The sequence below is a fragment of the Thunnus maccoyii genome, chromosome 1, assembly GCF_910596095.1.
Source record: "Thunnus maccoyii chromosome 1, fThuMac1.1, whole genome shotgun sequence".
Lineage (NCBI taxonomy): Eukaryota > Metazoa > Chordata > Actinopteri > Scombriformes > Scombridae > Thunnus > Thunnus maccoyii.
The window spans coordinates 19,399,787-19,424,364 of NC_056533.1; the positions used below are offsets into that span (position 1 = coordinate 19,399,787).

At 37.9% G+C, this 24,578-nt stretch overlaps 3 protein-coding genes across 4 annotated transcripts; 2 read left to right on the top strand and 1 right to left on the bottom strand.

Annotated features, from left to right (window-relative positions):
- Positions 1–298: 298 nt before the first annotated feature.
- emc8 (ER membrane protein complex subunit 8) lies at positions 299–4,890 on the bottom strand. The gene is made up of 5 exons (XM_042413272.1): positions 4,257–4,890; positions 3,203–3,279; positions 2,991–3,060; positions 1,949–2,043; positions 299–1,771 (listed from the first exon to the last, which is right to left on the bottom strand). Exons 1-5 carry the CDS (start codon positions 4,467–4,469, stop codon positions 1,612–1,614), a joined length of 615 nt encoding a protein of 204 aa, XP_042269206.1. The 5' UTR covers positions 4,470–4,890; the 3' UTR covers positions 299–1,611.
- A 193-nt stretch (positions 4,891–5,083) lies between these two features.
- LOC121898301 lies at positions 5,084–8,227 on the top strand. Of its 2 annotated transcripts, none has more exons than XM_042413282.1 (5): positions 5,084–5,189; positions 6,037–6,113; positions 7,294–7,458; positions 7,626–7,757; positions 7,909–8,227. In XM_042413282.1, the coding sequence occupies exons 2-5, from the start codon at positions 6,038–6,040 to the stop codon at positions 8,043–8,045; spliced, it is 510 nt and encodes a 169-aa protein (XP_042269216.1). In that variant the 5' UTR covers positions 5,084–5,189; position 6,037; the 3' UTR covers positions 8,046–8,227. The 2 variants fall into 2 exon arrangements, with proteins under 2 accessions (XP_042269216.1, XP_042269227.1); XM_042413293.1 differs by having other exon boundaries at positions 5,093–5,193.
- A 1,500-nt stretch (positions 8,228–9,727) lies between these two features.
- dusp22a (dual specificity phosphatase 22a) lies at positions 9,728–24,234 on the top strand. Its single transcript, XM_042411019.1, has 7 exons — positions 9,728–10,153; positions 11,590–11,623; positions 12,571–12,653; positions 13,369–13,418; positions 17,157–17,231; positions 17,510–17,681; positions 22,507–24,234. Exons 1-7 carry the CDS (start codon positions 10,133–10,135, stop codon positions 22,696–22,698), a joined length of 627 nt encoding a protein of 208 aa, XP_042266953.1. The 5' UTR covers positions 9,728–10,132; the 3' UTR covers positions 22,699–24,234.
- Positions 24,235–24,578: the final 344 nt, after the last annotated feature.

A 24,578-nucleotide genomic window follows, 5' to 3' on the forward strand; every position in this document is an offset into this window, starting at 1 on the left:
GCCAGTTTTAACTGCTTAATCCATTACTGGCAATGATTACATTATGTTTTATATGTTGATTATTTTATCTTCAATGTAGCTTGTAACAATTACTTTCAAATAAATGTAGTGGAGTAAAAGTACATGTAGCCTACCTCTTTCATGTAGTGTAGTAGAAGCATAAAGTAGCACAAAATGGAAATAGTCAAGTAAAATACAAGTACTTGAAAATTGTACTTAAGTACAATACTTGAGTAAATGTACTTAGTGACTTTCCACTGCTGGTATTAAGAGAGACAAGCAATATCAAGATACAGTATCGTTTGGTTAACAATGTATATTATTCAAAAGCGCCATTAATGCAACTCTTAATTAGGCATTTTTAATCCATACAAAATGAAACCAAAAAAAGCTGCAGCCTTGAAGCTGGTATGCAACCGTTTTCAAATTTTTATCCCTTTTGTCAACTGCTAATGCAGCGATATAAGACACCTAGCAAAATACTTTTCTAACTGGCATAAAATGAATCTAACAAAGACTTGGATAATTTCAAAAGTTTTCATTGTACATTCAGTTCATAAAATTTCTGTAAAAAAATGTCCACACAATTATTTAAGTATTTAGCTCTTACTGATGCATTCTAATCTCAAATACAAAGATAGTTCTGTATGCCTACATTAAGTATTTCAATATTTAATATTACTTATTAGATTTAGAGTGCTCAATTAAGTATAAATAAATACTATTACCTAGTTCTTAAAGCAGATATCCAACATAAAACAAAATTCACACATCCCTGTCATCTGATTCTCTGTAGATTTCTGAGCAAATCTTCCAGAACAATTAAGAGCCGATATTCTAACATACTGTAGATCATCTACAAGTCATTCTGAAGTGCACCAGTGACAATAACATGAGTCATGCATTACAGAACTGTGTTAGTATTATTAATATAAAAGTCAAAACTCGTCATTGCTGGTGCAACTACAGAAGGACTTGAAATGCAGTCCACTAACACAAAACTTAAAGGTCCCTGTTCTAATATCATCTGTTTGTTCTTTTCATGACAGTGTTGCATTAAGTTTTCCACAAACATGTACAGATTACAACTTTGTATGTGAATGTTGTTTCAGGGCTCAGTACAAACTAGAAATTTAATAAACATGTACCCTTAATCATATCTCAGTAGTAAAATCATCACCTAAAAGTTTCAATAATTTAGTAGTTTATCGCTGTATGGCTACTGGCCGTAAAATGATAGAAGGAAAAAAAACTTGATCCAATACTAGATTTTCACTTTATGCGCACAACTATGAAGAAACACAGACCATTGCAAAAAAAAAAAAAAAAAAATTAAGTTGCATTCAAAAACATAATTGCCTTCTTCACCTCAGTATCACCTTGTAAAGGTGAACACATACCAACAGTGCACATATGGCGCTTGCCCTTGAGAGATTTTGGCCTTATTGGTCAGTGCTCCGCAAGTTCTCGACGATATGAGAGCCCGTCTGATGGAACAAAGACTATGTGTTCAGCATTTTGTACTTCTATGCTACACATTAAGTAGCATCATGCATGCTGAAATGGCAGCAATTTGTGTATGTGTGTCCGTGGTGCTCCAGACTGAGGGTCTTAGCACAGATCCAGGACGGACTTGTTGATCACAGGGTTGGTCCAGTCGTTCCTTAGATCATCCAAGTGATTGTCAAAGTCAATCAAGTTCTCGTAAGACCTGCCCTCTAACAGAGCAGATGTGATCTTCTGTGCTTCACTCCAGTCCTCAAAAGAGTCACTAGAAGACAGACAAAAACTTTAGTTTGTGATTTAAGACTTAAAACATATCTATACAATGTATGCTGTTTTTGCTGAACAGTCTAAGTTCATGAGAGAATACAGGAAGCTGTGGTTGACGTGCACATACAGCACCTCAGTCTTGCAGTCAGATACTTCTTAACAGAGAGACACTTACCAGGTTACTTCTCTGCTTTTCCACTTGTTTTCATGATGATCATAGATAAGCACAATGGGCTCGATACAGCTCATTTTTAATCTACTGCTGTCCACCTGGGGGAAAAAAAGAGAATTACTTGTTCTGTATTGATTTACAGGAGCGCACCAGTGTTTTTGCATGCTTTAGGGAATTTGTTACAAATTATGTATACTTTACGATACTGTTGACCATTTTGACTGCATATTATAGCATTTTCAGGTGATTGTTTCTACCACCTTTGAGGCAGTCCAGGGTGTTCATTTTTGTCTGTACATTATGAAACTTGCCTTATGTATGTAATCCATAAGTGAACTTTTTGTTGCTTTTTGTTAACAAGAGACACATTTGAAAGCACAAACTGCTTGTAGAAGTCTTTAGAGTTGACGCATGTAGGTGCTAATGGGGAGTTCCAACATCTCAAACTTGGGATTAACAACAGCCTAGAACGTACAAAACTCATATTTTACATTTTACAGTAGTCTGCAGCTAAATATCAAATCTTGTGTATTGGAGATTCCCATCAAAAAGGATGCATCACTAGGGTGACTTTTAAAAAACAATCTTGCTTTCAACTGCATTACCATACAAAAATAACATAACTAGCAGCTGTTTCTACGGTAACCACTACTGTCTTCAGGGGTGAAGGCACGTCACCCAGTGCTCACTGACATGTATTTAATAGTTTTTGGACAACAACCAAGGTCTATGGCACAGAGGAATACAATATATCAAGCTTTGAATACACACAAAATACGTGTAAGTAGGATGAGTTCATTGTTAGATTGGCTCTGCACATGAGATTTGTCGACAGTAAGAAAAATGTAGAAAATCACCAGCCTTATCCTTTAAACCAGCAGCTAGTCAGAAGAACACATTTGTTAATCTATAAATGTCAGCATGCTTTGGAAAATCAGCAAAGTCAGCACTGTGTACAGTATACAAGCACAACTTGAGGTAAATGGACAAAAAATATGTAAATCCATCAGTATAGTCCATCAACGCAACCATAATTTAGTATTACCATAACAATTGCTGCTTCACTGAAGTTCTCAGAAATCCTCGCAGCCACTTTTTCCGCAACTTGGTTGGGTCTGCGAGAGAGAAGACGAAAACATTGCGTACATCATGTACGAAGTTTAGTAGATCAGAAGTCTAGAGGAGTTTGTTGTACAGTTTATCACTGGCTGTTTTAATGAAACATCAGGGTGTTGGTGTCCCTTCAGTTGTCCATACCTTGAATCCTTTGTGCGTTCATTGGCTTGGTAATATCCAGCAATGACGTAATTGTTTTCTTTGCACCAAGTATCAATCTGGGATAGGAACAGGCATCATAGTCAACATAAAAAGGACAGAACAACAGCCTAAGTCAAAACAAGTTCATATTCAACAGGAGGACAAAACTACATTCAGTCAGCAGTCCGTTAGGTACACCTGCTGAAAAGAATACATTAGAGAAAATAGTTGAGACTGCACAAACATTCCCACTCCCTCAGGGAATGGTAAACATTGAATATTGTATATTTCACTTACATGATGGTTTTACTAGTGTGTTGTATGTGTACTACTAGTGTGTGTGCTACTGTGTTGAAAGTTGTCCTGTCTGTCCTGCAGTAAAGTTACATAAACCTGGCTAAAACTAAAGCAGTCTAATACAACTATCGTGCAACAAATCTTTTTTTCATGATGGCTAAAATGTGTCTTTCTGTGAACTGTTTTTGAGAGGTATTGAATAGATCTGATTAATCAATTAGTTGATCAACAGAAGATTAATTGACAACTGTTATAATAACTGATTAACTGTTTTGAGTCGTGTGAGTCAAATGTGAATATATGGGTAGGACAAAACAAAACATTTGAAGATATAACTTCAACATTAGCTGGGCTTTTGGAGAAATGTGATGGGTATTTTTCAATACTTTGTGACATTTTATAGACCAAACAAGTAATCAAGAAAATAATTAATTATATTAATTGATAATGAAAATAATTATTGCAGCCCTAGTGTTGATTCCACTTCATGGTCATGTTGTAGGCTGTAGTTTGAAGTTTAACTGTGTTTTGTTAGAACTGTGTTAGAACTGTTTGTAATATAATTTGAATTGTTTGTAGTATAATAACTGTCATTACATTGCAGTACAATTATGCTGCAACAAAATCTTCCAATGACAGTTTAAACAAAAAACAGCATTTGTTGCTGCAGGACCGTTGTATTACACTGCATTAGTCTGAGCTTGGAGTACCTAATAAACTGGCAACTAGGTGTATATGTTAATAGATGCCTACTTACCAGTGTTAAAGCAACTTCTAGCATTGGTGCCAGGGCTAGAGTACCGTGGAACAGTGGCACACAGTCCACACATAAGACTGGATCATGGTGGCTGTCTTTCTTTTTCTCCTTCGTCTTTTCTGCCACCAGCAACCCGTTCACGGCGCAGTGAGGATACTTGGCAGCGTGTAAAAGCATTTTACAGTAAGCCTGACTCGTCAATTGAATAGGCATGATTATAGGGAACTTAGCAGAATCGTCGGAAAGACAGGTCCTGCCAGAGAAGCTTAGAGGCTACACGATGTGGAAGGACTGCTGCCTGCTACCGTTAGCTAATGTTACATATCATGACCCGGAGAAAAGTAGATATCTACCTCAGCAGTCACCTTACTGCCAAGATGTGTGGTTGACGCTCTGCCTTCTAGCGAGCACATGTAACCCTTTACAGTTAGCAAAAACAACGACTGTCTTTTTGTGCTAAATTAACAACTCTGTGTCACACAATCGAGCCAGACAAGCTAATCTTACTTCCACCTTCTCCACTCGTTTTCTGCTGCACCGGTGGTACCGTAAATCAGAATGGAAATACCGTAAAAAAAAAAAAAAAAAACATGTCGGCTTTGGCCTAGTTTGACCCCCTGACTCGCGTATTTTTTTCCCACCCGCAATCTCCGAAGACCCGCCCCTATACTCCCTCTGATTGGCTTATACCCTGATATTTTTACTCTAACCCAACCATCTCATTCCTCATCCCTAAAGCTAACCAATCCAATCCACGAAGGAAATGAGCATTGGCCAATCAGAGGTAGAGTTGGGCGGGTCTTCACGGAATGCGGGTGCAGAAAAATATAAGGCGGTTGACACTGGTTGACACTCCTTATAACGTAACTTACGTATTTCCGTTCAGTCACGCTTCCTTTTAGACCATCGGCGGACAGAAGCAAGGAAGAGACAGTAGGTCGTATTTTCTTTTATCAACCATCTTTATAATCCTACATATATATATCGCACTTTACTACTTACTAACATTGTGATATTATATGTATGCAAAGTTGAAGTAACCCAAGGTATAATCGTCTATTCTAACCGAAATAAATACCTTTATACAAGTGACTTTGTCAAAGCCCGTCGGAGCTAGGACGGGTACTTACCGGCTAGCTGTCGTTAGCTTGTAGCAGCAGATACATGAATGCAGATGTGTTGCGCAGACAGTAAATGTTTCCGTCATTGAGCATGGACTCGTATAAACGTAATTTCAATCAGCGGGAAAGAACTGAATTGTACAGGGTTGTCTCCAAAAATAGTATTTCTGTGATTATACTTACCCGGGCGCTATGACCTTGTGTTTGCAGCTAATGCTAACATTAACCTAGCATCTCGATGTAACGATAATGCTAGACCTCTAGTTTTGACGCATTATCTTAACAGCAATAGGTGAACTCATATCTGGATAATTGATGAATTATTATTAATTATATAAGAAACGAGACCTTTAAATTCCAATAATGGCATTAAGCATTTAAAATGACTGTCAACCGCTGGAAGAAAGTATCATTTTATATACTTCTGACAAATGAAGTGCCCTATAAGCAGCCTTGACAGACGGTTTGTTTGAACTGTTTTATACTTTACATACGTGGTCACCTGATGAAAGAGGAGCATTTATCATCGGCAAGGTTACAAAAGGTCTGTTGTAAGATCAAAAGATTTCAACAGAGGATTAGTAAATATGCTGACGTGTTTAATTGTGTGTAAATGTGCTGGATTGGTTTGCTTATCGCTCTATATAACATTTCCACAGAATGCTGGCCACTAGAGCCCTTAGCCTTGTTGGCAAACGTGCCATTTCCACATCTGTCTGCCTTCGTGGAGGACATGGTGAGTATCACATGAAATGACCCCATAAGGTCAACAACAGATCTTGTTTGTGCCCCATATAATCAACACTACTTTTGAAATTTGTACATAAACCATTACCTATGAGTCACTGAGATAAGCATCTGATTCCTGGAAGAGAAATCCCTAGTGACCTTTTAAATGCCCAGTGGGTTATTTATCATTTATCTCAGAATACAAATCATTGTCAAATATGTTTTTAGAGTACAAATAAGTTTTTTGATAAATATATTTAAGGTGGGGCTAGAATTTTTGGAAATAGTTTTCCTATTTTTCCCTAAAGGCACATTTCCATCCTGTAATGTGAATCTGGCAGGTGCAAGGGACCTGCTTCTGTCTCAACATAATCTGACACGTTTGCTATGTATCTGGCTGGCACTTATCTTAAGTTGCCACCCTATGTGAGTGTGCCAGTGCATAGCTGATTGAAGTGTTTGTATCTGCACAGCTTTTATTGTCAATCTGCTGCAAGCACATTGAGCTGGAATTTTACTCATCCTGATACTACAGACCACAGGTTACTTTATTTTACAGTTAATTAAAAATGCAATGCTAGACATTTATTCAGTGATGGCATTTACCCTTTCATATATGTGGAAATATCGACTCATATTGAATTTAATGTGTATAATAAGTACTAATATGGGAAATGGAGGGGTGAGAGCGTGCAGGTTTTTATCAAAACCAAACACCACACCAGCTGATTTCACAGATTAACACATCCTCAACCAAATCTGAACAAAATTTATGTGTGTTCTTTGTTAGCTTTCATTAATATTTCGCAGAATAATTAGACAGAGTTAAGATTCAAAAATGGACTCTCACAGCAGTCTCTAGTGCTTTCTCTGTCAATATTTAACAGCAGACTCTAACTAAAAATGAAACAAACTGCCTGACATAGTGTTCACACAGAAAGTGAAGCAAAAATTCTGCTCAGATTTGACTGCTGGACAATTGATGTTTATTCACCCCAAACTGCCAATGTACCAATTATATGATAGCTGTAAGGTAACAATGCTTCTGCTGCATCAATTGTGATATTTTTGTTTTTGCATTGTGCATCGTGAATCCAATGTTATAGGACTACAATACTAAATTGGTGTACTACTTTTTTATCAAGAAACAAAAGATTTAATGAGCCACTCTTTGTCATCCTTGGCAGGTGTCGCAAAGGTAGAGGAATATACTCTCCCTGCCTACTTTGACAGGCGGGAGAACCCTCTCCCTGATATCTGCTATGTCCAGGCCCTGAGCCCAGAGCAGCAGTCCCTGAAGGAGAAGGAGAAGGGGTCCTGGGCTGCTCTGTCCAATGAGGAGAAGATTGCATGTAGGACTTTGCTGCACTGCAGTCTTGTTTTTCTGACATGCTCTAATGACTGTTTGTCAAATTGATTTTATTATTAGCAAATATTGTAATAATATACGGAGTAACGTCTTAATGTTTTAACTGTAAGTTTTGCACTCATCACCTAACTCTGTGTTTCCAATGTTCAGTGTACCGCATCAGCTTCAAACAGAGCTTTGCTGAGATGAACAAGGGATCATCAGAGTGGAAGTCTGTGGTTGGAGGGATGCTGTTCTTTATCGGTTTCACTGGCCTGGTCGTGCTCTGGCAGAGAAAATATGGTAAGTATGGTAAACATTAAAATGGCAATGATGTGAGATCTTACTGCTGCCTCTGTTTTTCACTTAAAAGAATGCAGTTACTAATGTTGTACTATTGTTTGCTTGCAGTCTAATTAAGCACATTATTTGACACGGTGTTGTATCTTTGCAGTGTATGGAGCTGTCCCGCACACATTTGACCCTGAGTACAAAGCAAAGGAGCTGCAGAGGATGCTGGACATGAGAATCAACCCAGTGGAGGGCTTCTCAGCCCACTGGGACTATGAAAACAAACAGTGGAAAAAGTAAAGGACCCAGAGGACCATGACACATACTTGAAAATAAAGGCAGACCAACTCAATGATACAAGAATACCTATATTTCTGTACTTATCAATTGTCCACTTTACCTCAGTCTGTGCATTTTGGAAGATCACTTCCTCTTACGGTCATTGTGTATTATAGAAATAAGAATAAAAATTGTTAACCTGATAAAACCTCTCCCTCTTATCTGTGTACATTTTTCTGACTCCTATGTCAATAATGCTTTCACATTGAATTCCTGTTTCATATCAGAAATGCGGGAAAGAATGACTAGACTTGAAATTTAATCATGTTATTTAAATGTAATTGCTTATTTGGTTTTCCATCCAATATTTAATCTGATTCATAATTATTAGGATGCTCCAAGTATTCTCTTTAAAAGAAGAAAGAACTGAATGTTGATAGTAGTTTAAACATCCCCTCCAGACATGTAAGATATTTGCTTGGATTATTAATGTGTCTAATATGGATTTTCCACAAAAAAAAACGATTACCTCATTGAAAATCCTTAAACCTACATCTCCTTCTCATGGAAAAATACAAAATGTATGTGTATGCAAATATTTTTCATTTCAAAAGTTAAACGCTGAACAACAACTGCTTCACTGTCAAGTCCATTACCAGTATATTTGCACTGGCAGCTTCAAGCTTCCACAGTTGCATACTGGACCATGATTAGCTTTCAAACTAGTTGTGATGTCATAAATCATGTCCTTAGGCCCACCTCTCAAAGTCAGATTTTCGATGAGCAGCCTTCGAGTGTCAAACTCTGCACACACATTATTCTGTTACAGTGAAACTCAAAACATCCAACTGAAGTAACAGCAAGTAAAACACATTTTTGAGTGGAGGGACAGTTTAAGCTAAGTGAGGAAGTTGACTTAAGTATTTCTCTATGATGGACAGTATAATTCCTGAAGTTTCAAATGCCAATGTTTTTACATTCATCTGCTGAGGAGGAAAGTCTTTGTGCTCACGGAAAATCTAAGTTTAAGGCATGTTCCTAATGAGCAGGATTTGTGACATCACAACTAGTTTGTAGCCAATCATGGTCCAGTATGCAACTTCACCAAGTGTGATGTGGAAACTTGAAGCCTCCAGTGCACAAAGAGTGCTGAGAATGGACTTCCCAGTGAAGAAGGAGACATCTTGTGTCCAGCAGATACATTTGTGAAATATTACAGTATTTGCATATTCATATATTCTGGAGTTTTTAATGAGGACGAGGGAGTGAATGTCATTTTAAGGATTTTAACAAAATAATTTAACTTTTTTTGTGTGAAAAACTATACTGGACACAAATTATGTCTGGGGGAATCTTTAAATAGCAAACCAGACCAGTTTTTACACCGGAATTATAAGTAAATTATGACTCTTTAAATTTTTCTGTTCATCAATGTGTATTCCTGAAAATCAGCCCATGTAGTCAGCTGAAGGTGGTTATCAAAATATTTACCCTTTGTACATGAGAAGAACTAAAGTTAACTGTAATTTGTAGACATTGTACAGTTAGTGGTTTTAACGCATGCTTAATGCTTATTTTCCGATTAAAAAAAGGAGGAAAATGGAAAAGCCTGATTATCTTGTTTCATGACTTAATCACCTTCATCATGGGTCTGACCATCCATCCATCCATCCATGGTACTATGGTTTCCTCATAATAATCTTTCCTCCCATCTGAATAAACCTCCATCTGGTGCAGCTGAGCTGACTGTAACATGCTGTGATGATGTCACTTACCGGATGAACCCGCAGCTGCAGTTGTTTCACGTCAAAACAATCCGGAAGACGATACAGCATGACGGAACTGTCGGTGCAGCCGAGCGGAAGTTACAGGGCTGAAATAAAAACATTACTGTTTAGCCGCGGTAGCTGTCCTTAATAATGTTGCGACATAGAAGACAAACATAGCGACTTAGGTTTATCCTTAATTGTAGCCTATATGAGTCTGAAGTCCAGTTTAGTCCAGTCCAGGCTCGCGTTTTGTGGATTCAAAGTCCATGTTTGTTAACAAATCGTAGCAGCTCTAGGTAATAAAGTGCTATAGCTCATCGCAGACTGTTCAGAGTCATCATGGGCAATGGAATGAATAAGGTAGGCTTTGAATTTGTTTCATGCTCAAGTGTTATGTTGCTGTCCGTGGCTTTTTTTTTTCTTGTGGTGGAACTGTAGAAAATGTAGCCGGTGCCTCTCCTCAATCAATCACGTCACATGTTTTGCTCTGTTCCTACAATGATATCACGTAGTCTTTTGGCTGCATCTATTTTGAGATCTGTTGACACCCAAAAGAACGAGTTATTTAAACCTTTATATAACCAGCTATTAAAAAATCACTGAGGTCAGAAATCTGCTTTTACAAGGAAGACCTGACTAGGATGGCAGCATAAAAAGTTGCAAACAGGACAATACAACACCAGGCACACAAATAAAACAAAATAAGGTAATAGTGTTATGAAGAACATCACAAAAACACAAAGCAATGTTAAGAAGGCTGAAATGAGCTAGTGACAGTTAATAAAGGTGTGATTTACTGTAGAATTTACAATAGCCTTGAATTCATAGTCTGTCCATACAATAGGGACAGTCAGCAGATGTGTCTTGTGATCTGAGATAATGATTTGAAGATGTACTCTGTTAAATAGAGTACATGTAACACTACAAGTTTGCCCAGAATTACTTTAAATAAATAAAAAATATAAAATGGACAGGACAGGAACCTCAGGGACAAAAGCAAGATATGTGTTTTCTAGATTTGTGATGGATTCATTGCAGTCCCATTCTGTTATGCCTGATACAAGTGATTATACTCAACACAGGGGTGGCAGGGTGGTGAGATGTGTTGGGAGACTGGCCCTGAACTGAAAGGCCTGGTTTGAGTTTCCTGTAACACCCTGCTTCAACCCTGCTAAAGTGTCCACAAGCAAGGCACTGAGACCACTGCTCTGTTGCTACATTTGTATCTGCCCATCCACTTATAATACTATGACGTTGCCTTTTACTTTTTAAATTATGGGGGCAGTTTGACTGCTAAGTGTGCATAATCATAATGATGCTTAATGTATATGTTAATAAATATAAAAAGAAAATCATTTTACAACACATTTTTATATGATCTCTTTGAAACCTGAGTCACTAACATGGGGGATTTTTTTCTTTTTTTGTTTTTTTATCTCACATAGGCAGATAAACATCTGAATTTCATTTCTTAATTGCCAGTAAAATACACAACAGTGTGCAATCTGTGTTAGTCCTTCCTTTTATTATACAGACAACTGCTCCTGCATGCTATTAGTACCAAAGTTGTACAGCTTGCCTCTCATCACTTTGTCCTGATAATCATGCATCAATGCTTCAGGCCTTGTATGGCTGTAGGGAATGTTTCCTTTGCTGCACTCTATTCTTAAGCCTTAAGCCTTAAATCCAATCCTGCTCAACCCAGGACATTTGTTCCTTTCAAGTGAAGTTTTTGAAGCTGGACTGTAATGAATGTCTAACCTGAATGCAACATGTCTGTGACTGCTGCTTCACAGGTTGTTGATGGGCTCTACCTTGGGAATATAAGAGGTAAGAAAAACACAATGTAACTTGATTTGATGTTCTAAATTTTATATGTACAGAATAGTCAGGTCAGACCAGGCTTTGAATACCTGAGGTCATCATTATAGGCCATAACTGCATGTTTCCCATTAGTGTGCCTTAAACCATTTCTTTATTTTATTGGCTTTTTAATGCAGAACACAGTATTTCTCCAAATGTTATTCCTAAATTGGACAAGAAGTTACTGTAGCATATCAAATCTGAAAACCCTGTAATGTTGTGTATAGGCACAAAACTTTGGACTTTTGTTTTCCTACTATTGGAATATTTTTATATTAATGAATAAATGTGTTGTTTTTGAGTATTTTTGTGATTTGTATACCTAAGAGTGAGTCATAGCCCACTTCTTATATTCGCTGTGAATTGTTTTCATTTCGATTTAAGCGCTGTGACTCATAAAGAATATAACATAAGGCACATATCAAACATCTTTGTGAAGATAGGAGTAGTTCTTCTGTCAAACATAGTTTTCTTAGTAAAACGATACAAATCCTGTATTGACAAAAGGCATTAAGAGACTAGAAAGTCCTTTTTAAGTAAACCAACATAACTATTAATCAAGTGTTGCTTCACATTAAATGGGAATCAACAGTCTTTAGGGTATCCCTGTCTGACCTGACATGATCCCTGGGCAGTTAATGTGGCATTTGGAGCTTTCTAACTTTAGCTGCTGTGATGATGGCTCGGCTCCTCATGATGGCAACAAGCACAATGGCTAAAATTAGTTCAAATGACAGGAGCAAGTGACCACAGGCCTAACTGTAACCAAATGATGTTGCAGGACAGTAAAAAGCCCACAGACCTGCCTCTGCAGCAGCTAGTAACATAGCTGGTCAGTGTTGTTGATGTGTTTGGGTGGTGTGAAATTTGCTGACAAAAAAAATGAGATATATTCCTCTCTGTCCTTGTCCCAGATGCAGAAAACAGAGAAAGTCTGTCTCAGAATGGCATCACCCACATCCTGTCTGTGTACAACAATGCTAAGCCTGTGTTTGAGGTTAGTGGAAAATAGACGTCGGCTGGTGTTTTTTGATGTCTTCAAAATTTTATGAATCTCTTGTCAGAATTTTACTTGGACATTTTGGTATGATTGTGTAAGCCTATTTAATAATGTGATGTGTCATGTCAGCCAGCTGGGGGTGGTGATGAGTTACAGTTGGAGCAAGAGACTTTGTGCCAGGGATGGACCATTGTAATGTATGTGTGTGTGTGTCTTTGTGATTGTGTGTGTGGACAGGAGCATATGTTTTGTGAAATTTCTTTAGCCACTCAAATCTGGTGTATTTACCAGGCAATAACTTATGTGTAAGATATTGAATTTGAAGACATTAAATGTATTATTCAGTGCTATGATCTCTTAGTTTTTCATCATCCTCTTAGTGTCTGTCACAGAGACTAAAATATTTATTACAGACATCCTTTTTATCCCCTGTGCCTTTGAGAAACCCACATGTTCAGCATGTCTCATCCAGGTGTCAGATAAATTCACGTGTCCAATCAATTTCTTATGCCTGTCTTGAGCAGTGTATACGTCATATGTGAGCTTTAGCCCAAGAAGGCATTAATAGTAAACAACTACACTAAGTGAGCAGAAAAATAGAAAAGTGTACAATGTCTTTCTATTTGCAACACATTAGCATCGCAATTCTACATATATTTAGATAAAAAAATTCTTCTGGGTTGTCACACAGTTTTTCATTTATGTTTTACAGGACATGACTTACCTTTGTATTCATGCAGCTGATGCTTCCAGCCAGAATCTGTGAGTAAAAAAAGAGACACACACACATACACACACACACACACACACACACACACCATGGTGCTTATACCTCAGATTTAATATTTCCTTGTCCATGTGAATTTCCTTGATGAGTCACACAGAACGGTTTCGACACTGTTGTCCTCCAGTTTGTGGTCCCAGGGTGTGACAGCTCAACGCAAACCGTTAAAAAGATGAAGGTTTTTTACAGCAACTGATTGATTGATTTTTTTGTTCTTAATTGGTGATTCCTTTTTGCAACAACAGTTTGTTTGAGTCATACTGTGAGTATATCAGTTCAAGCAGTACAGTTCAGAGTGCCATGTAGCTCTATATGTATTTAGATAGTTAATCATGTCAATCTCATGTAGGTATTTGAAGAAAAGCAGTAGTGTTACATTTATTCACTAATTAATGCAACACAACAATTTTAATGTCTGTGTTTGCATAAGTGTGAGAAAGGCAGAGAGTGAAGGAGAGAGAGAGAGATGGAATAAGTATGTTCAGTGTGTCATTATTCATCAGGAGGGAGACTCAGTGTTGAAAGAGGCATGAGCTGTCCCTCCGCCCTTGCTGCAGTCACCAACATAACACATTAGTCATAGCATTTATGTTGTTTCTTTGACCTCATGGTACGCAAACAGTGGACACAGGCTCAGGGCAGGAACCAGAATCGACAATTGTGGGTTGAACATCAATGTAATAGAGCTGTCTCAAGCCTTGCGACCCCTGTAGAAGTCAGATTAATGGAGCTGGTGAGAGGTCATGTCATTGTTGCTGTACTAGTACCCTCTACTGGTTGGTCAGGGTTCCTGCACAGGGAAGAGGTGATTTCTCAGAGCAGGTTTGATACATGTCCAGCGCAATAAACCCTTCCTGTGAAGCTCCTTGCTGACAGGTGAAAAATAGCTGCTGGTGACACTGTGTGCATTGGAGGAAGCACATTGCTCTCTACATGATCCTTAGGTCAACAGTGGAGTGACAAGGACTGGACACTAAGGGAATTGGCTATACCAAGGTGGTGGGGGGGTGAGTAATAAACTTGATGACCTGTATTAGTATTTGGTCATTAGATTGAATGGTGTTCCTCAAAATTCTCAATTCAAAAGCCAACCCAAGAGAGTCCAAATAATAACGATACAAATAAGAGTATAGGGCTGCTGTTTGACTGTAAGTATATGCACATGTAAGCACTGAAGAAAGGCTCAGCTGGTTCCCAGAAATTAGAGTGTGACTTCAAGTTCTGCAGTTATTGAAGTTTTCTTGGGGCTGATGAGGAACTCTAGTTGCTTTAGTTTGTGAAAAAGAAAATAGTGCAGTGTTGAATGCAAGTTAATGAGAATTGAGGTTTAATGTTTGGTTGGATGTTGCTGATTGGGTTGGGTTGGAGGTGTCTGACCTCCAGTGTCGCAATCAGGCGTCCCTCCCTCAGGCAGCAGAGGAAGGAAACCTTAGTGTGACATCTGGCTGTTTGCTTCGACCACCCAGAGCTTTAATAAACCCCCTCTGTCACAATCACTGGTCTGACTGATGGTAGTGGTGAGGCCAACTGCCGCCCCACCATGCTCGCCACCAGCTAGGGGCCCCTATGGCCAGGTCTGTTGCCCCCCCCCCCCCCCCATGTGTAAGGTCCACAGTAAAGACCATCTTTCTCACATAGGCTCTATATTTTTTGCAGCAACTGTGGCGATTTGAGGCTGTCTGAAAACCCTTCAACTTTCTTAAAGCTCTCATGTCTGTACTTTGGTATTAATGTCAGGATGTCAAGTCAGGTTCGTTTGTATAGCTCTAAAGACAGTTAGCGTCTCAAAATGCTCCAAAGTAAAGACTATAACTAAAATGACAGCCAACCATATGAAAACAAGAAACAAGGGAAAACTCAAAAACCTCAATAGGTAAAACTAAAGAAACAAATTTGGGCCATGCGATTAGAAGAATCCATTTGTATTATTGTCAGGCATGCAGTGGATACTGAGAGGCCAAACAAAGATTAAATGCCAGTAACAAAATGGAACATATCAATGCCGCCTTGTTCACCACTGATGTCATTAAGGTTATTGTAGAAATGACACTCAGTGCAGTGATGTGATGTCAGCAGCCTCTGAATTAATACACAATACTTAAGTAAAATCTACTTATATGTTGATTTTGTAAAGTTGCTGACATGTACATATATATGTATAGAGGGCCAGGGATTCCCCTTTATGTGAACATTCTCATGACAAGCCGGCTTTGGTTGTAATGCACAGTGCATTGACCATGAAGGTGTAAACTCATTTGCATGAAAGTTTTCCAAAATAAAATGTGCATTTGTGTCATGTGATGAGTCTGCACAAAAGATTAAATAGATTTTTTTCATTTGAATCATGATTTCTTATGCATACTGAATTCAATCTTACCATATAACGGATTGTCAGAAGCACTTTTTATGCGTTTAGAATATACAGTACCTCGACAGCAACTTTTTGTTTCAGTATTATTCTCTGGATTCAGCTGGTTAAAACCTCAAAACTTTGTCACAAGGTAATTTTCTGCATATTAAACAAGAAGGCCGGAAATCTCTGTGCTAGGAAGACAGAACAAAGTGCTGAAGAGACATCTTTTGAAGAGGAGTTTGGATCTCAGGAAGAAGGAAAAAAGAAAAAGTGACAGTCTATTTTAGCCCCAGTCTGTTATTCTGTCTGCTATTGAGTAACCAGCATCTGCTCCCCAGGAGACTGCGCTATCAGCCATGCACTTCTTGATTATGCAAAACACCATCAGTGTTTCCTGACAGTGTACTACTAGATTTGAGGTTCATTTGCAGCACATTGTCTGGAGTCAAATGTCTGGATTCACTTTGAGTGAATTTCTCCTTTAGAGAAGCCTCACATTTTGAACATTTCTGTGATCTCCTATTTAATTTGCAGCATTTTTTTTTTGTGTTTTTTTGGAAGGGGGTGCAATTACTTTTGTATTGTGTGGTTAGTATTTCTTAGCTCTCATTTGGCTTGTATAAGAGTGACACATTGTTCTGATATAACCTCTGAAAAATAACTTTGAAGTTTGGGGGTATAAACGTATAAACATGAATAATCCAACATAAGGCAGGGAGCTGTTTGCTGTATTTTTGTTCTTTTAATCTTTTTTAGACACAGAATACATGCATGCTGGAAATTGATGTCATTTTTGCAGATAGACAGAAACAAGATGTTACTTCCCTTGTCTATTCCTACTGTCTGTGCTCTGGTCTACCACAGAGTCTGAACCGACTTCTTTCTCACATGACAAGTTGGAGTAAGAAAAATCACTAGCACTTCTGGTTCTTCCAATTAACTAACATCGATCAAAACTGCTTCTCTTCATTCTGAGCCTTCTCACTATATTTGAGAGTTACTTGTAGTTTCTACAGTAAAAGTCAGAATAGTAATACATATATCATAGTTTCAGCAACCTATTTAAAACACAAAGTCAGGGCCTCATCTCAGGAGTTTCAGTTCGAGGTGTCCTTTTTCATATCCTTTAACAACCTGACAACTATTTTTAGCTTTACAACCCGTATGCAACTCTACTGTACCTTAGTAAAAGCCAGGTAGTTTCCTGATTTGTTGAGAAATAGTTAATAGTTATAATATTTTAAATAAAAAAAACATTATATTACATACTCCATATCACAGAAAATGTGGTCTGTATATCAGTTATGTCAAACTTGAAAAGTAGTTAGTAACATAATAAGTTTCTGTTTTGATTTTTTTCCAGGTTACAGCATTTTAAGGAGTGCATCAGCTTCATCCATGAATGTCGCCTGAATGGTGGATCTTGTCTGGTTCACTGGTAGGTTTTATGTCAATGTAACCTTTCATCCCAGTATGACTCAAAGGATTGAACAGAAAGCAAGCCTAACAGAACAAATCAGCAATCGGTTTGAAGCATTTTCACAATACTTTATTACATTTGTACATATGTATCCTACACAGTACCTGAAGGTACAGTTTAGGAACTGTTCAGTAACTGTTCTGTTATTTACCTTTTACCAGTAAGAAGTTATTCAAGTGTTAAACATCCAGTTACTTAATGACAATGACCAAGCCATGCGCTTTGTGTTTCTGTAGCCTTGCGGGTGTGTCCCGCAGCACGACCATGGTGGTGGCCTACCTGATGACTGTCACCCACTACAGTTGGGAGGAGTGTCTGTCTGCGGTCAAAGCTGTTCGCTCTTTTGTCGGCCCAAACTATGGCTTCCAGCAGCAGCTGCAGGAGTACCAGACAACACAAGTCTCAGAGGTACATATATGAATTAACACAGACAGGATGAATGTACACACCCAGTGCCTTCAGAAAGTGTCCAGCCCACTTTTTCATATTGCTGTGTTGTAACCTAAATTACAAAGGCATTCTAAGTTGTGACATGTAATATTTTCATATTTTGAAACACCATATTTTATCCCTTTTTACTGCCATTTTTCTAGCAGTTTTCTGTAAATGTTTGTGTGCTTTATCTTGTTGTAAGGCAAACACAGGAACTCACAGGGGGTGAGGTATGCAACCGTCACACTACACATACACCACCAGTGGTTAACCTGTTAACTGTTAATCGTGACTCTCTTGATGTCATGGAACAAGACATGCCTGACAAATGCAGTGGACCATCTCATGCGTAGTTGTTTCTGTGAAATGTTTTTGTATAAGTTTGTGCATTGTTTATTCCTGTAGAGACCAACAAACTCCCATTGTTTGTTTCACAGTAAACCATCAAATCTGCAGCTAAGCTGCTATAGCTTAGATTCTCAGCTACAGCAAGAAGCTAACCACCAGCACAGTGCATCAGATAAATGAATATGCCCATCTTGTTGTTTGAAATGGCTCAAAAATCCCCCAAATATTAATCAATCTAATATCAAATGAGGAGACCTTGGTTTGAGTGTAAAAGCGTATTTGTAAAGTATTTGTCATTTAAAGGAATAGTTCAACATTTTGGGAAATTGGCCAACATACTTCCTTTCCAAGAGTGAGATGAGATCAATGCCACTCTTACGATGAGTACAGACACTGGAACATGTTGTATATTGTTCATTTAAATGTCAAAAACAAATAGTCACTTTACGTCAGTGTCACATGTACAAGCTCCTATATAGTAGAAACGTCCCAGGTTTGATTCTCTTAGTATTTATGTGTTTAGAAAAGTAATTTAAAGGTATTCTATGCAGGATTTTCCTAAAAAAAAACAATATGTAGACTCATACAAAAATAATCCCTCTCAATCATCACTTATGACCCACTAGAATTGTGTGGCAGTGTATTTATCTACAGAGACCCTGCCCTCTGCCTGTATTTTCTTATTATTTCGCTGTGTTTGGGATGCTTCTGGGCGTCAACCTTTGGGCAGTGGGTGTGTAGCCCCCAGCCAATAACAGCACGCAGGGTGTGAGATCAGGACTCAGATTACATCATTCTCTCCATCTCTCTCCTCTGCTCTGCACTGCTCTCTGTCTCTCTATCATGGATGTATAAAGAGCTGCAGATCTGTGAGTCTACTTGACCGAGGGTGGGGCTGAGCTACACATGGACAGGATGAAGCTCTGCATTCACATAAAATCTAGCAATGCTGCACCTCCCCGCAGGGTTGTGCGGAGGTGCAACATTGTGCAGGTTTATTTGTGCTTTACAACATAACTGTAACAATCAAGTTTTATTACAGTATCTGATTTACGGCTTTGTTCTTGCCAGTGCCGCTCACTCTCTTCATTCATTCTCTAGCTCACTTGACCTCTCTCTCTCTCGCTCTGGCTCTGCCTCCCCAAGCCAGGGAGGAGGGTCCGACTTTGAATGCTGTGTTTACAAACACCAACCAACAAATCTTGTATAGCATAGCTTTAAAGAGTTTTTCTAATTTGCTTTGTCCTGAATTTCGGGGTGTTAATTACACCTATAATGTGAATTTTAAATGTCTTGGTGTGCAAGGTACATAATTGATTCTTTAAAGACAAATACTTGCCCTCATAGTTTTGATTTGTCACCTTTCACTTTGAAGAATATTACCATTGAAAGGAAATATTAGTCTAGTCTGATAAAGTTTTTAGCATTCTTTTCATATCACCAAAATGTTCATATCTGACAGATGCATGCATACTTCTAATAAAATGATTGGTTCAAACATTTGAAGACATCAATAGACAAGGACACTGTTGCCACATATTAGCCATATTTTCACATTGAAATTTGTATTTGCATTTTCTCTTGAGCCACACACAGCAGGTGGCTGTTCACAGCCTTTCACTCTGTGCAGTATTTTAGTTAGTTGGAGGTATGTAGTGCGTGATTCCATTACAATGGCACTGACCCAGCCATTGAGTAGAGAAGGGGAACTGCAGGGGGTTTGCTGGGATTGCATTAGCTTGGTACTGCTCATCACGTGTTCAGCATTACTGTCAGCATCTTGCAACATCACATGACTGATGCTCATTGTTTGTAGGTCTTGCATTGATTTCAGAGATTTAAAGGAAAACGGGTTTCCTGTATTTGTGCTTTTCTCACATCTGCCTCAGATAGAAAGTGAGGAATCCTCAAGAAAACAGAGTTTGTTGTTGTTTTGTTTATACTACAACATGTGTTACTGTGTGCAGAAAAATTAAAATGTATTAATATTTTCTGCATCAACATACTGTAGAGGATCAGATCATTCAGAATACTGTGATTTGCAGTTACCACAAATCACCAATGCAGCTGTAACAACACCGTTTACTGCCACACAGGGGCAAAAAGGTCAGAGAAGAACCCCAGCTTGGTTAGTGAAGAAAAGAGTGATGGTATTTATTGACAGCTAGAAGACTGATAAGGACAATCAGTGAATTATGTATGCTGCTTGACTCACCAGGACAACACTCCATTAGTGCAGAGATTGATAGGTCACAGAAGAACAACCAAAATTGTCCAACCAAAAAATTTTTATACTGTAAATGGATAACTGAGTCGTTGGAGGAAAAAATTTAAATAGTGGGACTCTGCCATTTCAAAAACCTTTTCTTAAAAAGTTGATGTATTTTACTAATTCTTCAAACCAAAGAATGAATAGCAAGTATGTTGTTTACAAGATAAATACCAAAGTTAAGACTGAATATTTTTGCTATTGTATTGAATATATTGTATTGTACTTAATAGGATGTTGTTTGCAATCTGTTGAAGCAATTGTGCTATTAACTAATTGAAGTTATATTTGAGCCTTCCCCCAGTTTCTGTCTCAGCTTTAAATTGTTTTTGAGGTTATGATTTGAGATAAGTGACTGACATCCTCTTTACCTTTGATATCAATTTTACATTTTCATTCTCAGTATAACCTGATGCGCAACACTTGAAAGCACTTTGTGGCTTCTAACAAGATTCATTTTCTTTTTCATGACACCATGAGAGTTGACACAATCTTGCACAACACCTGATATCAGTCGGCTTATTGATATGTTATCTTTATACTGTGGTGCTTTTGATTGTTAATTCAGCTTTACAGTTGTGTTGATATATTATGAGTCAATGCTACACTGTTTGGCATTTTTAAGTTGAGAGTGAGAATACTACTTTTAGGAAGATGAATGTATTGCTTTCAGAGTGACTTTCACTTCATTGTATTTCGTAAATAATAAGGTATTGCACAAAATAATTCCTGGACATCTTTTTAGACATTGCAACTGCTTTCTTGACCGGTGGCTGTCATTGAACTAACACTGAATATTTTTACAGGAAGTAAGGTGGTACCCAAAGCAAAGATAAGAAATATAAACTTCTAGGAAAGTTTTTAGTGGAGCATCTTATCCCCGCTGTTCTAATGGATAGAAGTTCAAAATTCAGTAAAATCTGCCAGTACAAACATAATCACCACTTCAGTTTTTGTCAACTTGTCTTGTACTGTGTTCATCAGCAGACTAGACGACCATCAGTCAGATTCTCCTGCCATGAGGGACAACAGGTCCAAGCAACCAAATTTATGCTTTGCTGATGTATTTAATAAAATTCTTCTATAAATTTTCAATTTTAGAGAAATGCGGTGACCTGAATTAAGGGGAAATCCTGAGCTTCAGGAGACAATATAAGCAGGAATGTGTCCAGGGAAACAAGTGCTGAAGTAGTTCCTTGGAAGTATTTGAATAAAAGCTCTTTGTCTTTTTCCGGAAAGTGTCGGTGTAGACTATTTTGTTTTCTATTTAATTACCTCTTACTTACTAGAACCAGACAATATCATGACACACTGTTTATGTTGGGTACAGTTCTGTTCAAACTTAAAAATTTCCAGTTGTATTTCTGGATAGGCGTCTTTGCAAAAAGACAGTTTTCAATCTAAAAAACTCATTGAACTCAGAATTAAGCTGTGCCAAAAACTAAACTCAGAGCTAACATAATCAGGTTAATTCGAGGCTGGTGGAAAGGCAAAATATGTTGTGTTATTGACAAACAAACCCTAAACATCAAGCAATGCAATATTTATGGACTTGAAGCAGTATGGATTATGGGAATTTCTTTCTATATCATTAGCACTAAAAGACAGCTTAAACAATGCTTAAATGTATCAAATAGGAGCCCATCTAAGTAATTTTTGTTGAGTAAGATAATTAGCATTTTCTATTACCAATGGCAAACAAGTAGTCCATCCATTTTATTATGCAACTCAGTTCATCAATTCTGTTTTTTTCTAATTAATCCTCACACACTATCTAATAATAATGACATGAAAAGACAATTTTTAAACCATTTTCTCTGACACATCAAGTTGAGTTTAAATACATCCCCTTTTGTTTAATACTATACTATATACTACATAGACTTTAAACACACATCCGTCTACATGACTTCCCACAGTTCACAGTGTATGTCATAGCAAGAACAAAGCCATGAAACCCAAGAACTCTCAAAGGTACCTCAGCAGTAGTCAATATTGAGCCCTGTGGTCATTTTTATCAAGTGTCAATTTATTGTATAAATAGTATTTAAAGAAAAACATTTTTTGAATTTGCCTGTTGAACAAAACGTGAAGCAGTCTCAAGGGGCTGCAAAGGCTTTATGCAGTAAATATATTTAGTCATTAAGGTACAATGTAAGATAAGTCTTATCTTCTTGTCCCCAGTACAGAGCATGGTTACGGTCCAGTTTCCGTCCCAGTCCATTTAATGACCAGGAGCAGGTGGGAGCCCTGCTGAGCCAGTACACAGAACAACAGGAAAGCCAGAGGAGAGGAGCAGACCAGCGCTGGATAAATCGGGATGTAGGTGTCTGTTCTCTGCCGTCCAACCCTGATGAGCCTGAAGGAAGCAGCTGAACCACGGGTTTCTGATCATGCCGACTTTCCTGTCCAGTTCTGTCTGGAAAAGGCAGTAGCTATTGCTCTGTACTCAATTCCAAATCAACCCCAAGCTGTATCCAACATTAAGGCCTTTGTACGACTCTGTACAATTTATTAAATGTCCCCTTAAAAGCATATTTTTTTTTACACTTTATTGTCATCTGTCTAGTGTCTCACTTTTAAGCAATGGAGGTTGATTTAGAATTGGGTCACACACTTCACTACCAGTACCTCCCATTTACAGCCACAACAGGGGTATCGGTGCTCACAGACGCCTTACTCTAAACACCTCAGCACCTTAGCCATGATTTAATAACCTGTACTTCCACGTGGACTCTTTAAACCTGTAACGTTCAGCTTGGTAGCCTTAAAGAGATGTGACTGATTAACGCTGTCTTAAAGGAACATTTTGCCTCTAATTATGTGCAGGTCTAGCCTGTGCTTGCGGACTATAAAAAATCTATGTAAAATAAATCTACAACCAATTTGGTGTCCACTATTGAAAGAAATTGTCCCTATACGTACAGGTTTGCAGTTCAGCATAGGTGTAATGGTAAACCCTGTCAAATAGCTAAACACCACTGACCTTGCATGTACCAGTCAAATGCACAATTAACAAACAATGATAGTGGAATTGTTAGCAGATTTGCTAGCCAGTTATAACAACAAAAAATGTATTACTGTTGCACATCACTGCCCAGGTAGTTAACAGCATTTGTTTACAGAAACAACCAGTAGGAAACTGCCCTTTCATTCCAGTTGGTACTTTTTGTTTCTTTGATGAAAATTCCAAGCTATCTGTTGTCACGTATCTCGGCACACTAAATGCTCTGTCATCTGCAACAGAATCCAGCAACAACAGTTGACGGCAGAACATATCGACTTGGTTTCAATAGAACAAATGCTGTGGGTGGGATCCACCTGGTACTTCCAGCTTTGTACTTCCACCCATCTAGCTTTATCTTTATTGCCTCAACCAACAGAACTTCTGTTGAGTTACCTCTTATCAGGCAGAGAAGCCCAAGAAAAAAATACTTACAACAGCCAAACCCTTGCTGTTGTTTGTCCACTATCAACTACTGTCAGATAAGTTAGAGGTGTCTTTTTTTTCTTTTAGTAAAAAAGGCACACTTCTATCCAACTAACAGTTGGATAGAAGTGCAGAGAACATTGGCTCATACAGGAGTAACATAAGTTTCAAAATCGGCTAAATGTTCCTTTGAGTAGTACACTGCAGGTTAATTTGAGAGGCTATGTAAAATATGGCTGAGTTAAACTATAACTACACATGAAGGATTTCTGCAGTCCAAAAGTCTTCCTGATTTTAAGAAAGCTCTGATTTATCTTTTTATTGTGGAAAAGCTGATTTTTAGGGAATTTGTGTTATAAATGTATGGGTACAGTTAAGTGTTTTAATTGCATATTTATGGTGTTTTTTGTTTTGTGTTTTATAATAAAATGCAGTGATTGACAAAAAATATGGAAATGCTAATAAATCTGTACTATCAATGACACATGTGCATGGTATGTATGTGTAAGTAAAAGAAATCATTGGTAGAGAAAATGTATGTATACATGACTAAATAGTAAGTAACATGTGTTTCTCATGAAGCAGCTATATAACTCCACTGAGTGAAAAGTTAAAGGTTTCTGGGTTTCACTCAGCAGATCACTTGGATCACTGGATGAGCAGCTTCCATAAGAACAGTGCGATAAAACTTTTACTATCACACAAAGGTGTGCCAACACGCTGAGTTTAGTGTATGTTTGAACTTTACTCAGTGACAAATAACTTTTTTGTTGTTCGTGAGAGACAGAAATGAAGACAGACTTGCAATATATTCTGAAAGTTTTGG